Source organism: Chlamydotis macqueenii, chromosome W (assembly GCF_036417535.1).
Source record: "Chlamydotis macqueenii isolate bChlMac1 chromosome W, bChlMac1.mat, whole genome shotgun sequence".
NCBI lineage: Eukaryota > Metazoa > Chordata > Aves > Otidiformes > Otididae > Chlamydotis > Chlamydotis macqueenii.
Window position 1 is genome coordinate 17,707,178 of NC_141592.1, and position 15,438 is coordinate 17,722,615.

The window sequence follows — 15,438 nt, forward strand, 5'->3', positions numbered from 1 at the left end:
AGGTGAGGCTGACTGGCCTGTAGTTCTCTGGGTCCTCCTTCTTGAAGATATGAGTGATGACATTTACTTTCCTCCAGTCCTTAGGTACCTCTCCTATTCACCTTGATTGTCCAAAGATTATTGGAAGTGGCCTCATGATGACATCAGCCAGCTCCCTCAGCACTTGTGGGTGCATCCCATCAGGGCCCATGGGCTTGTGTACATCCACTTTGCTTAAGGATTCCTGACCTGATCCTCTTCCTTCCTCCAGCCTTTCCCTGTGGTCTCTGGGACCTGGAATTCCTGAAGGCTGGTCTTGCTAGTAAAGACTGAGCCGTAGAAGGCATTCACTACCTCAGCCTTTTCCATGTCCTGTGTCACCACGATGGAGCAGATATCCACACTGCATCCCATGGAGAGCTCGGGGTAGAGAATTTGGGAGTGAAGTTGAGCCTGGGAAAAGGAGGGATGGGAAAAGGTGCTGGTTTAATTTTTTTTGTCTTTGTTTCTCACCATCCAAATGGTCTCCAGTATAGGTTTTTTTTTTCCTGGCTATATTCCATTGACCCTAATGACTGTTAAAGGAGAGTCCAGGAAGACCATTGTGCCAAGTCATGGGATTCAGACTGAACCCCCTTGCTTTCTAAACTCCTTCCCAGGAAGGAGCCTAGGTGTGGCTGGATCCAGACTTAGCCCTGACTGTAATGAAGAGTTCGGACCCTAGGTTCTGTCACAGAGTCAGTTTATTTCAGCTCGAGCTGGACCCCTCCTGTGAGGGACCCAGAACAAAGAAACCCCTGGGCAATTTTACCCTTTCACAATCTGTGTTCTCACCCCTCATGCACTCTTCACACTCTGTCCTCACAATAGTTAGTCCAATAGGATTTCAGAGGCTGGGGGCTTCTTGCTCCTCATGGGGTCCCCTCCCTGTCTCTAGGCAGGCCATCTCCTTATCTTCAAAGTTTGCAACTGGTCATTAGTTTCCTTATCTTCTGGCTTGAACCCTAGGGCCCCTTGGTAAAAGTTACCAAGGTCTTGTTCATTATCTGCTGCCTGTTTTGAAGGTCTTCTTTTCCTTTAAGTTACGGATTTGATTCCCCTTATCTTGTAGAGTAGGATGTCCCGTACTCCTTTATTACCTCCTCTGCTAACAAACAGAGTTCATTTAAAGTTCACTTATGCCAAGTTTTAAACAAGGCCTACTCATGCTAAGCTGTACAACGCCCACTCATGCTAAGCTATAAGCAAGCTACAATTCAACCTAACTTTAAGAAAATACACACTTGATTCCAATTTAGCTTACCTCTAAGTAATCACACAATTATTTCTAACATTCTTTTAGTAAATTTATTTTAATCCCCAACAATGACACCTGGAAATTTTGTTTTTTTGTTTGTTTGTTTTTTCATTAGAGCTATTCTGTTAATTGAAAAGGAGAAGGAGACAGAAAATAGATGTCTACACCAGTGGACCCTGGCACAATGCCTCATCCTGGTCCTTCCCCAGGGCCAGGTCCTTCACCTGGACCAATTCTAGGACCTAGCCCAGGACCAGGGCCATCTCCTGGCTCAGTACACAGCATGATGGGGCCGAGTCCTGGATTGGCCAATATCCCACATCCTATGCCGACAATGGAGTCTACTGATTACCTGCAGGAGGGCATGAACCAGCGACATAAGGTAATTTTTTTTTTTAACAAATGAGATTTTTTTCCTAGACTTCTCTCCATTGGTTAGAAAGGATACTTTAACTACATTTAGACCTGCAAAACCAACTATTGCACTTCATAAATCACCTGCAGAACTGCAGCTACACTTTGATTACATCTTTATTACTAAAGATGGTGTATATAACAGATCAAATATAACTTGTTTGTTTTTAATAGAGCAATTTGAACTACAATGCTAGCAATTATGCAAATCTTAACTTGTAAACTGCACATTTCAATAGGATAGGCCTTGCAAGAGAATAAAATTGAAGTGCTACAAGACCATTCTAGTAGTCATTTTTTGTAGTTAAACATATATGTTAGATCTTGTAAGGTTCTTTTTCAACATCTGCTTGGAACTATTCTTTTTCCATATTATATTTTTCTGGGATGACTTTTTTTTCATGAACATTTATTTTTATTATTATCATCTCATAAAAGACTTAAATATTTATTTCATCTTCAATGTTGATTTAAAAATTAATTTCAAATTAATTTACTTAGGCTCCATCTCATTAAGGAATTTAAAACTATTTAATTTAAAGCATGTGAATAATCTGACTTGAGCACTTGTCATGCTTAAATTTACATGTGTGCTTACACAATCAATTTCCTTTGCTATAAGGAAATATGTCTGAAATTTTCTTTTTTAAGACCTTCTCTTGCTAATTCTCATCTTTTATTTAATTATGAAGTAAATTTATGGTAACTTCACTTTTACAGGTGTTTTACCTTTATAAATATGCAATAACTGCTTACAGAAGCAAGATATCATTTCAAAACCATTGGTGATTATCATTGGTGTCACTTGGAATTGTTCCTATTGCTATAAGCATATAGAGAAATTTTCAAATTTAAATAAAAATGAACCATTTACTTATTTATTTTTAAAACATTTTTGAACTCTTTCTGAAATTACAACTTCTTCAACTTGCCTTTTTTACATATGGCTCAATCTTAGTTATTAAAACAATGATTGTCATGTCATTCAATAAGGACATGACACTGGTTGTCATCTACAGTATGAAAAAACACATCATTAAAACTTTTGATAATGCAAAAACATCTAAGTTGGAGGGAAGCCACGGTCCCAAGTTGTATTGAGCTGCTGAAATCATCATCTTTGAGAGCCTGGTATTTTCAATACTTGAATTTTATCCACGTGAATCTTTAAGCATCAAGTTAGTTTAGTTGTTAGCCTCAAGTTGCATCAGGGGAGGTTTAGACTGGATATTAGGAAAAATTTCTTCACCGAAAGGGTTATCAAGCACTGGAACAGGCTGCCCAGGGAAGTGGTATTTATCCCTGGAGGTATTTAAAAGACATGTAGACGTAGCACTTAGTGTTATGGTTTAGTGTTGGACTTGGCAGTGTTAGGTTTATGGTTGGACTTGATGATCTTAAGGATCTTTTCCAACCTAAATGATTCTATGATTCTATGGTGTTAGACATTTGCAATTGCCATTTCCTTGTTTGTGGGGTCAGTGACTGTCCAAGATGCCAGCATTCTGGTGAATACCAAAAACTCACTAGGCAATGTGGGTTTACATTCTTCAATTGTCTCTCTCTTGAGAAATTTCTGAACTGCACAAGAAAGGAAGCACCTGGAATTCTGCAGTAGAACAGTTGAATACTCAATACAGTGAGTGTAACTTCTATATCTGACTTCACCTTATGCATTCATCAGGAGCTGTATGCTATGTCAGCAATGGAAACAAATACATACCACAGAGCTTTCATAGAGATTTTAGTAGCATCTTGGAGAAGTTCTGTCTACCAGAGTACAAGTGATGCCTTTGAGATACTTCAAAGCTTCTTTTGAAATTTACCATGACCGTAGAGTCCAGATAGTTGATCTAAAGGTGACCAATCAGTATAGCTAGAATAAAATTACTTCCTCTTCTCTCTACTGATTTTGCAAATGAGGCTAAGACTGTAACTACACAAGTATTTGTTTTAGTGGCACTGTTGGCTTAAACAGCCTTGTTCTTTTCCAGGCTGCCAGTTCATTTATTGTAGTGCGTTTGTGTGTGTACATGACTAAAGTAGATAAAATATGCTCTGATTCATGCAGATAGTTGTAGGATGGGCATATGTGTGCATATATATATAATGGGATATGATTCTCACTTCTAAAATTGACAAGCTAACCAGTAAACTACCTTCATTCTGTATTGGATACTTGACTAACTTACAGAGAATAATATAATGCATACAAAATTTGAAAGAATCCAAAGTATGCAAAGTATATGAAGAAATTGCTTGATATAAGGGGTTGCTAAATCTTATAACAGGATAGGAGCAAGGCTGCCAGTGCTTTGTGTCTCCAGGTCTAGCTAGTCATGACAGTGAGCGTGTGTTCCTAGTAGGCACATACGCACACAATACACATATGCATACAACACCAACAGAAAACATTGCACTTGCAAGCACAACCAGCACCAACAGCCTCATCTTGTTCTGCTCTCTAGCTGATCAGGATGAAAGCCTATCAGTGGAAAATATATATGATATGCATCCTTCCAGGAGCTGAGCTCAGACGCTCAGTCGACCCATTAGTTGGCCCCTGGATCCCCTGGTCTTCCAGTTGCACCTTGGCATGCAAGCCCTCAAGACCTACAGCTTTATTCCAGTTCCTGGTACTTGCCTTGCCACCCCCCCGCTCCTTGCACATGACACAGACGCTATAGATCCTTGCCATAGACAAGGCCATATATAACTGGCCATAGACACTCAGTCTATTCAGTAGCTGGTCCCTGGATCCCCTGGTTTCTCAGTTGCCTCACAAACACACAGACATGCAAATAGATCTCTTTGGTAACTGGTCCAGACCTATGTCCTTATCAGTAGCTGACCCCTATAACTCATCATTTCTCCAGTAGTTGGCTTGGACCTGGTTCTTCTAGTAGCCAACTCTCAGACTCTCTGGTCTCTCCAATATCTGGCCCAAGCTTATACCCTGGCTCCCAAACCTCTTATCCTACTTGCTGGCTAGTTTGGCTTAATGTATGTTAGCAATCACACACTGACATACATCCCACACAATAGAAATGCACTCCAGTCTCTCCAGTTGCTGGTACCACAGACACATGGACCCGTATGACTTGTGATTCCCCACTCCAGTTGCTGGCGCTTAGACCTCCATACACACACACATGCACACAGAGTTGAGAGCCCCCTCACCCAGGGGATGAGTTTAATGACAACACAGGACAGACTGTGCTGATCAAATGCAGGTCATGGTCAGACAAATGCACTCACCAGACCTGTTTACATGCGACCAACCCTTTTTATTCCCTTATACCTCTATTTTCCCATGCTTATTCCTCCCAAAATCACCTAGATCCCCCCCTTTCCCTGCCTTTGATTCCTTCCCTAAGTTTTGCACGATTCCAAAATGTTCTTCCTGACATCCCATAATGAGTTCCATACTTCTAGTAAGCAGTAACCCCCCCTCAGTCTATAGGTGCTTGGGAGGGCTGCTCTCATTGATTCATTGGGTGGATTTCACACTGGAGCTGAGGCTCTCCTTGGAACAGCCCTGGGAGGAGCTGAGGCAGGGTCTCTCTCTCTCTGATGAGGTTATTTGAGTTCCTCCACCTGCCATTGTGCCTGTGCTCCTTTGTGTTTACAGAGATTTGCTTTTAATAGCATAATTTAATATTAAGTTGGCATTAATAAATCATATAGTTCCCATACTTAACAACAGTTATGTGAAAATTAAATACTATATATTCAAATAACCAGAAAATCTGTACATAGGAAAATTTACTGTTGATTTATAGAATATAGTTAGACCAGAAAGAATAAACTAACTTTTTCTCACTAATTTTTGGAATAAACTTTAGTCCATCAATCACATTGTCAGCAGCATCAGGATGTCAATAGCATCAGGAGATCTCCTGAACTCAAAATATTTAGAAGCTGGGAGGACAGAAGAGGGAACCATTGCTATATGTTTGCCCTGATCTTATTCTTCCTGGGTATTCACCTCTGGTCCCTTCTGGAGACAGAAGAAAGGGAAAGGTGTCCTTGGTCTGAAGTGGTATAGCTGTTCTTATGCATCAACTGGGCCATGTATTTTTTAACTATATATATTTATTAACCAGAACAATGGTATTTTCCATAGATCTTACTCGAGGGACAGAAATAGAACTGTGCACTCTGTGATCTCTCTTCCTATTTGCTCATAACCAGAAGCATAACCCCTTGGGTTTTTTTTGTTTTGTTTTTATTTATAACCATGTGTGGTGGGTTAGCCTTGGCCAGCAGCCAAATGCCCACCCAGCTGCTCACTCACTCCCCCTCCTCAACAAGGACAGAGGGAGAAAATAGGATGAAAAAGCTTGTGAGGTGAGATAAAGACAGGGAGATAGCTTACCAATTACTGTCACAGACAAAACATACTTGACTTGGGGAAAATTAGAACAAGGGGTAATGGTTTTAAAATAGAGGGAGGTAGATTTAGACCAGATATAAGAAAGACATTTTTTACAGTGAGAGTGGTGGAACACTGGAACAGGTTGCCCAGAGAGGTGGTGGATGCCCCATCCCTGGAAACATTCAAGGCCAGATTGGGTGAGGCTCTGAGCAACCTGATGTAGTTGAAGATGTCCCTGCCCCTTGCAGGGGAGTTGGACTAGATGGCCTTTAAAGGTCCCTTCCAACCCAAACTATTCTATGGTTCTACAATTTATTTATTTATTTATCAAAATAGATTTGGATAGTGAGAAACAAAGACAAAAAAATAAAGCATGATGTCCTGGACATGGACAGCTGGAACTGGCTGTGTCAGGCACAAGGCAGCCCTTTACCTCTTCTCCCTCTTCTCACATAGGGTCATCCCTGCAGTCCTGCCCCCTCCTGCTACCAAAGCCTCGCCACTTAAACCCGATACACCACGTATACCATAAATGATTGCTGTCTGTAGAAAAATTTGTATGATGTTACAAGCAGAATTTTTACTTGAAGTAAAAATATATCAATAAGAAATGTATTCCTTTAATGGAATCTTTGTATTTGAAGGGAAACAGCATTTGGGACATTCCGGTATAGTAGCAACTGAAAGGAAAAAGGTTGGGTGAATAATTTGGCCTAAGCTACAGGCTGTGCTGTTATAAGTTGGTCTGCATTGCACTGCTTTGTTATATGAAGTCAATACAGTTCATTTGTTTCTGTTTGGACAATTTTCCTCCAGTTTGTAGTACTTGACATTGTCCAAACAACTCATAAGGAATCAGAAAAAGAAAAGGAAGCAGCAGGAAGGGGGATAAATGTTCTCATGTTCTCTGCTTTCCAAAAATCTGATTCCAGGGATTAAGAGTCCCATTGTATTTACTTATAATGGGTAGTATGAGAAGTTTATATGCTTCTTTATATACTTGTGTAAATTTTTATTTTGTCCCTTTGATTTTTTTTTTTTAGTAGATATATTTTTTTTACAGCCTACTGATGGCTTGGATGAAAAAGGAATGGTTGAAGATGTTAATTGTAGCTCAATGAAGAGTATGCGACCTCCTCATCCTGGAATGGGCCCACCTCAGAGTCCAATGGACCAACATAATCAAGGTTTATGCATATTATGCATGCAATATTATTTTTGGGGCCCTTTTGTGCTACAGGAAGTCACAAGTTCCTTGGAACAAGTTTCTTATATTTCCTCTGTGCTCTGTTTGGAAAAGATAAATTGTGATATTGAGTGGAATAGAGGAATAACTTAATTAGCTTGCTTTTTGGAGTATTTATCAACCATGTACTGAAAAAAAGGGTTAATGTAAGGGCTTGGGTAAGGTTATAATCTGTGACCTGGGTAACTTTCTATGATCTTCAGCAAATTACTAAAGTCTATTATAGATTTCAGTTCCTGTTTTTAAAACAATTTTCTTCTTTTTTATGTCGGTATTGTAAACATAAGTGCATTAAAGAGTTTGTTCAATTTGAATCCTATGATGAAGGAATCACAAGAGGTAATTCAAACCAGCCTGGAGTGGCATTATTTAATATCTGCCATGTTTGGTCAAGTACTGTTGGTAGGTTTTGCCAAAAAATTGTGCCCAACAACAGAAAAAAAATAGAAGCTAATTTCATCATAATCTTCTTTGTGTCCTTTAGTTCACAAGGTAAAAGGAAACATATTCTGTAAGCAACTCAATATATTGAAGATTTATCTGACAATACCTACTTTCATTAATTAGTTTAGCAGATAAGGTTCTGTATGTTGCATAACTAGTTGTATTACAGTAATGCCTAAAGACTCTGACCAGAATTAGGAGCTGTATTTTACCCGTTCCTGTACAAATCTATTAAGAGATGGTAACTTTTTTTGATGTGTTTTTGTGTTTGTTATATTGGTTAAGACAAATAATGGGAAGAGAAAATGAGTATAGATTAGCAGAATGTCTTTGCTTGAACCACTGTGTGACTGTTCTAGTTTTATTTAGTGAGAGGGGGGCCACGGTGTCAGCTTCTGTAAGAAGCTTGTAGAAGTAGTTCCCCCTTTGTCTATGGACTCGGCCAGGCCTAGGGTGGACCTGCTGCTGGCCAGGACCGAACCAATTGGTAGCAGAATGTTCCCTGATAATGCCTCTGTGATAACATATTTAAGAAGGGGAAAACAGAAAAAAAAAGAGAAGAGAGAAGATGTGAATTAGCTGAGCGGGGGCAGAGAGGGGGAGGCGCAAGCCTCATGGGCCTTGCAGGCCTCACCCTCTGGCCTCTCGCCAGGCAGCCGACTGGGCCCGACTCATCCCAGCCCGGCTGCAAGAAGTGGAGAGGAGATGAGAAGTGAATAAGATGTAAAAAGGATCCTGAGAGACGTCTGCCAGCCTGTTGTGAGGAACGGCTGCAGACGCCAAGGTCAGTGAAGAAGGAGGGGGAGGAGTAATATGGCTCCTGGCCAAGATTCCCCTGCAGCCTGTGGTGACGACCATGGTGGAGCAGGTTGTCCCCCTGCAGCCCATGGAGGTCCATAGATCCACCTGAAGCCCATGGAGGACCCCACGCTGGGGCAGGTGGATGCCTGAAGGAGGCTGTGGCCCATGGAGGGCCCGCTGGGGCAGGTGTTCTGGAGGGACTGCACCCCGTGGAAGAGATGACCCATGCTGGAGCAGTTTCACAGAGGACTGCAGCCCGTGGGTGGGACCCCATGATGGAGCAGGGGAGGAATGTGAGGAGTTCTTCCCCTGAGGAGGAAGGAGCGGCATAAAGTGACAAGTGATGAACTGACCATAAACCCCCATTCCCTCTTCCCCCCTGTGCTCCTTGGGGGAGGAAGGTAGAATCATAGAATGGTTAGAGTTGGAAGGGACCTTCAAAGGTCATCTGCTGACGCGGAAGTCACGGACACTGCTGGCGACCAATATGATCAAGCAAATGCCAATTTATTGTTGATACATCCCGGTTAATATAGCCCTTCTAATTCCGTATCATGCGCAAGCTCTCTACTAATTGGCTAACTATACCATGCACGCGCTCTTAGCTAAAATATGATTCGTTAAGTCTCTTTGTTCACGCGCACAGTTCTCTCCACCTGCACCCTGCTTCACGTTCAGCCCCCAGTCACGTATGCCAGCTGTTTTCCTTCTTCTCAAGGTTGCTTCGTTTACTTTCTCACAGGTGGCTTCAGTACTTTCTCACAGGCAGCTCCTGGAGAAGAGGAGGCTCCGGGGAGACCTGATAGCAGTCTTCCAGTACCTCAAGGGGGCCTACAAGAAAGATGGGGAGAGGCTGTTCACTAGGGCCTGTTGCGATAGGACGAGAGGTAATGGTTTTAAAATAGAGGGGGGTAGATTTAGATTAGATATTAGGAAAAAATTTTTTACGATGCGAGTTATAGAACACTGGAACAGGTTGCCCAGAAAGGTGGTGGAGGCCCCATCTCTGGAAACGTTCAAGGCCAGGCTGGATGAGGCTCTGAGCAACCTGACCTAGTCAGGGATGTCCCTGCTCCTTGCAGGGGGTTGGACTAGATGACCTTTGAAGGTCCCTTCCAACCCTAACCATTCTATGATTCTATGATTCATTACTTTCTCACAAGCGGCTTCAGCGATGTCCTTGAGGCCTGCTGCTCACAAACATAACAATTCCATTCAGTCTGGATTGTTCACTAAGTGCCCCTGATACTCCAGGTATCCAACAGTCATCTAGTCCAACCCCCATGCAAGGAGCAGGGACATCCCCAACTAGATCAGGTTGCCCAGAGCCTCATCCAACCTGCCCTTGAACGTTTCCAGGGATGGGGCTGTTCTTATCTCAAACCTTGAGCCTTTTTTTTCTTATTTTATCTCTCCCTATTCCCTTGGAGGGTTGGCGAGAGTGAGAGAGAGACTGCATAGTCTGGTCTCCATCGGGGCTAAGCTACGACAGTGACTCTGAGTGGGCTGACTGGGATCCTGGCCAATACTTGTTTCTGTATCTTGAGCATTGGAAAGTACTGTTTTTCAGTTACATCTTCCACTACCAATTAAGTGAAATAGAACTGACTTTTGAAGGTACAAATTCTCCATCAAATTAAAGTGTTTTTCTGCTGATTTCAGTGGTATTTAAGCATGCTCATCTGAGAGCAAAATTTGACCCGAGTATGCATTCAGAGACAGTTTTGCTTGTAACAAATGTGTTTCCTTAAATTAATAGAATGTTTACTCTGAAAATGAAAACTCGTTCAATTTAAACATAATGTGCTAATAATGCAGTACAATACTTAGCATTGTGGGTCATGGCTCATGCATGGGACTTCTCTGTGCTACAATAAAACTAATAAGCAGTAATAACAGTGATGACTATCTATATAATAGACATGTATAGTGCTTGGCTTGCTTCTGCATAGCGTTCTAAAATTTAGAAGAAAAGTAGCACTAAGCGAAATGAATATAACTCATTAAACAGACTAAAACTTGTTAAGTGATAGCTTATAAAAATAACTAAATAGTGAATCATCAATGAGTTGGGGACATTTCTAGTTGGTCTTGTGGGAATTTGAATATATATGTCATAAACTCATTGCTGGTAGAATTTTCAGATAACAGTGGTGTAGCAGTAAATAACAAAAGGAACAAGTTGATTATATATGCTGATCAAGATCATAGAAAGATACCAATGAACTGAAACAAACTAAAAAACACTGTTTTTTCATGGAATTTGGAACTAAATAAGTGCAATTATTGTGATACAACAGTGAAACCCACTCCAATTACAGTGTTTAAAGTACTCTGTTCACAGTTGAAATGCAAAGATAAACACTGCAGAATTTTTAAGGCTCTGGGTCTTAATCTCTATACATTTTTAATCATGAAACAGTATTTGCTGAGCTTTTTACAATAAAGCTACACAAATTTAGGTTAACATAGAGTTCACAAAGTTACTGCTTCTTCACAGAGAATATTGGTATTTACTGTCCCTACTATTCTTAAACTTAGCTGCACTTTCTTTTCTGATCCTTTCAGCCATTTAAAGATGAGAAAAATCTATTTGGTCACCTTATCCATCTGTCTGCCAGTGGAAGACTACCTCTCAACAGTATATTTCTCCAGTCCTAATTTTGAATGAATTGCATGCTTGAGGCCTTCATATCTTTCTCTTGTTTGACAGTTTCAAGAGATTATATTAGCACTGGCCATATTACCAATGAGGAAAATTTTATATTTTGCTTACCTGAAATAAATCTTGTAGCTTCAGTCCTGTCTGAATATATTTCTCACTGTATATTTCTTCTAAGATGTTATGTGTTCTCACTGTGTATTGTGAACACCTATTCTGTTCCTCCTTCTGAGACTACATTTAATTAATGAAAAAAGTACTAGTCAACATAAATGAGCCATTGAACTAAATTTCTTCAATTCTAGTCTATATCTCCTCCTCCCAAAACTTGTTTGCATTCATCGTTTCAATAAAAAACCCATCCCCAACCCCTGCCATCAGTTGTATCAAAGCTGACAGCAGTTGAAATTTTAATGTATATGGTCCACATACATTTTCCTCATTTAAGTCATCTTAATATTTAGTGGTAGTTAAGACCTTAGTTGACTTAAGCACTGTTGAATATTCCACTGCTTGGAATGGTGGAATCTTGACTGTGCATCTAGTGCTGTCCATTATGATATTGTGGCTTAGAATTAATAATGGCATCTGCTGTTTATTCGTAGAGTGGAAAGGAGTACAAGTTTTCCTCAACTTTCAGCTCTCATTTTCTCAACTTTGAAAGAATTAGTCCAAATGAAAAAAAGTTCTATTTGCATCTTCTAAATAAAATGAAAGCAGAAGCAATTAAGGCAAAGAAATTATATACACTCCTCCCTTCCCCCCTACTTGCTTCTTGAGAAGTGTTAGATTTGTTAGGATTTGTTCCCCTGTGAAGACTGAAAATAATATGCTTACCTTATATAACACATGATGCTATGACATACTTGTGTAGATCGAGTTGTATCAAAGTTTGAAAAAAATGGTTGCTAATTATATATGTAGTTAAGAAAGCCTTTTAACTTGCTAAAATTTGAGAATGACTCACAGAAACAGCCTCTTCTACTAGGGATCAGAGAGAAGATGGAGCCAGACTATTCAGAGGTGCCTACTGCCTAGCAAGAGATATTCTAATTGTGCATAAGGAAAAAAAAAAAATCACAGTGAGAGTTGTGCAACACTGGAACAGAGGCCCAGAGAGGGCTTGGAGACTTTCAAAATTTGCCTGGGTAAGACTCTTGAGCAGCCTGGTCTAACTTTGAAGTTAGCCCTGTTTTGAGCAAAAGGTTAGAATACATGACCTCTAGAGGTCCAACTCAGATGATTCTATTATTCTATTTTTTATTTTTTAACAGGACACTAATGTTGTTTAACATATTGTCTTTTGTCAAATTATTTAAAATTAATATAAGAAAAAAAACCCAAACTGATTGTTTCCATTCAGAATATTGGCAACCATTAGAATTATAGCATTAAAGTCTTTGTTATTAGGGTACTATATGCATCTCTGATTTAAGTTGTCTTTGTAGCTCTGTGTTTTAAATAGCAATGAATTAATACTTTTGTAATGCAGAGCATTGCATAGATATATGGTTTACATTAGGCCCAGATGCAAGTGGTAGAAAATTCACATGAAATCTGGGAATTTACTTGCTATATCAAGGCTATTTTTTTTCCTCATATTTGATGTCTTCTCCCCTGTATATTTTCCAGAATTAACAGTTATCTGATTGTCCTCTGTCAGCACACAGAACTCTTGTTGCAATCGCTCTGTGCTACGGTCATCTTACTTTTCCCAGATTAAACTAAGCAGAATGGGTTTATGTCAGGACTAAAATCAAAGACATCTGAGGAAAATCTAGAAGTGGTGGAATGTCGTGGTTTTGTTTAGTAGGGGGGGGCCTATTTCTCCATCCTGCTGAAATCCCTCTGAATGGCAGCACAACCATCTGGTGTATCAGCTACTCCTTCCCAATTCTTTATTATCTGCAGACTTGCTGCGAGTGCACTCTGTCTCATCATTCAGGTCATTAATAAAGATGTTAAACAGTACTGGCTGCAGTATATCTCATATCTCACATCTCACCAATTTGGTTATAAGGATGCTATGGGAGACTGTGCCAAGGCCTTGCTAAAGTCAAGGTAAACACATGCACTGCTCTCCCCTAGTCCACCAAGTGAGGCATCTCATCATAGAAGGTTATTAAGTTGGTTAAGCTTGATTTCCCCTTCATAAATCCATCCTGACTACTCCCAATCACCTTCTCATCTTTCATATGTTTGGAAATGACTTCCAGGATTATTTGCTCCATCATCTTCCCAGGGACAGATGTGAGACTGACTGGCATGGATCCTCCTTCTTAGCCTTCTTGAAAATAGGAGTGACATTTGCTTTCTTCCAGTCCTTGGGAACCTCTCCCAATCATCATGACCTTTCAAAAATAATCAAGAATGTCCTCGCAATGATATTGGCCAGTTCCCTCAGCACTCATGGGTGCATCCCATCAGGTCCCATGGTCTTGCGTACATTCAGATAGTTTAAATGTTTCCCTAAGTTGATCCTCCTCTACTGAGGGTAAGTCTTCCTTTCTCTAGACTTTCCCTCTAGTCTCAGAGGACTAGGATTCCTGAAGGCTAGTCTTACCAGTAAAGACCAAGGCAAAAAAGGCACTTGGCCTTTTCTATGTCCTTTGTCACCAGATTCCCAGCCTCATTTCAGCAGTGAGCCCACATTTTTTTTTTCTTCCTTTTCCTACAAGTATACTTGTAAAAGTCATTCTTGCCCTTTACATCCCTTTCCAGTTTGAACTCCAGATGAGCTTTGGCTTTCCTAACCCCATCCCTGCATACTTCTACAGCATCTCTATACTCCTCCTGGGTCACCTGTCCCTGTTTCCATCTCCTTTGCACTTCGTTTTTTTCTTTGATTTTAGTCAGGAGTTCCTTGTCCATCAATGCAGGCCTCTTATTACCTTTACTTGACTTCCTGCATGTCATTCTCGAGCTTGAATGATGTGATTCTTAAATATCAACCAGTTCTCTTGCATCCCTCTTCTTTCTAGTGCTGTATACCCTGAGATTCTTTCAAGCAGCTCCCTAAAGATGCCAAAGTCTGCTCTTCTGAAGCCAAGGATTATGCTCTAGGTTGGCCAGTGTGTCTTGACTCTTTTAAAAGGTTTTGCACTTAAAGTAGAAAACCTCTATATGGCATCACAAAATTTTAGGGTCTGTGAATGTCACATTTTATAGCTAATAATGAGAAGTTTGGAAGTTTTACCTGAAATAATTAGTTGGTGTTTTATTTTAATCTTTACTTTTGTAAAACTTATTTTCCTTATTGCCAAGATTCCCAATGCATATGACTTTGAGGGAGAGAGGAAATGTAATTATTAAATATGTAGAAACCTCAAAAAAATTAATTTCTAGAAATTCCTCTCTCCATAGCAATATCATACACTTAAGGCTTGAATTGTCAAGGTTAAAAACAAGAACTGTATGTCTCATTTCACCTTTTTGACTTCACTTTTTTATAACGCAGATTTAATATCCAACATCTCAAAACCCATCACTGATTTAGGACTAAATAACTTTGAAAAATATAATGTTGTGGCGAGAAGACAAAGTCGTCTTTCTTTGGCAGACAGTTTTGAAAACAGCTTAATTAAAAGTAACTGCTATTTAAAGGAAATTGTGAAGTTTGGAAATGTAACAATAATGGAAAAATACACTAAATAAGAAACTAAAATTTAAAAGCATAAGACAATAGAGCAATTATATGCTTTTTTTAATACCATAATGTATTAATTTAAATCAATGTCTTCAGTAAGTGGGATTTTAGCCCCCCCTTTTCTTAATAAAGAAATAACTTCTTTTTGAGAGTAGTTAGTAGTCTAAGTCCTGACACATTTGGTGGACAGAGATTAATAAATGGAATAAACTATATGAGCTGCATGATTATTTGTCATGGCTTTTATCATCAGCAGTATATTTATGAATATATATAAGCAATTTTGATATTAATCTTTCTGTTGAATAACCTCAGTAATTTTAGCTTTTTACCCTTTATGTCTGTTATTCTCCCTTTTCATTCTTTCCTCAACTTTTTTTTCTATCTTTCCCTTAGGTTCCTTATTTTTTCTTATTTTCAACAGAATCTTCTTTTCTTGTCTTTTTGCTCTTTAGTTATAAAACTGAATTCTGTCTTTCTGACTTATCTGATCTTTTTCCAACTAAAACTTCTTTTTCTGTCCTGTCTTTCCATTTCCTTTTCCTGTTTTTGAAAAACAAAACAAAAGACA

The 15,438-nt window shown here is 39.6% G+C and overlaps 1 protein-coding gene across 2 annotated transcripts in view; it reads left to right on the plus strand.

Annotated features, from left to right (window-relative positions):
* Positions 1 to 1,433: 1,433 nt before the first annotated feature.
* The window catches only part of LOC147596593 (SWI/SNF-related matrix-associated actin-dependent regulator of chromatin subfamily A member 2-like), a 199,302-nt gene continuing 185,297 nt past the window's right edge, over positions 1,434 to 15,438 (plus strand). For both annotated transcript variants that reach the window (XM_086769496.1, XM_086769495.1), the window contains exons 1-2: positions 1,434 to 1,658; positions 7,132 to 7,255. In XM_086769496.1, coding sequence (XP_086625622.1) covers positions 1,434 to 1,658; positions 7,132 to 7,255 — 349 coding nt within the window. The remainder of the gene's footprint in view (positions 1,659 to 7,131; positions 7,256 to 15,438) is intronic.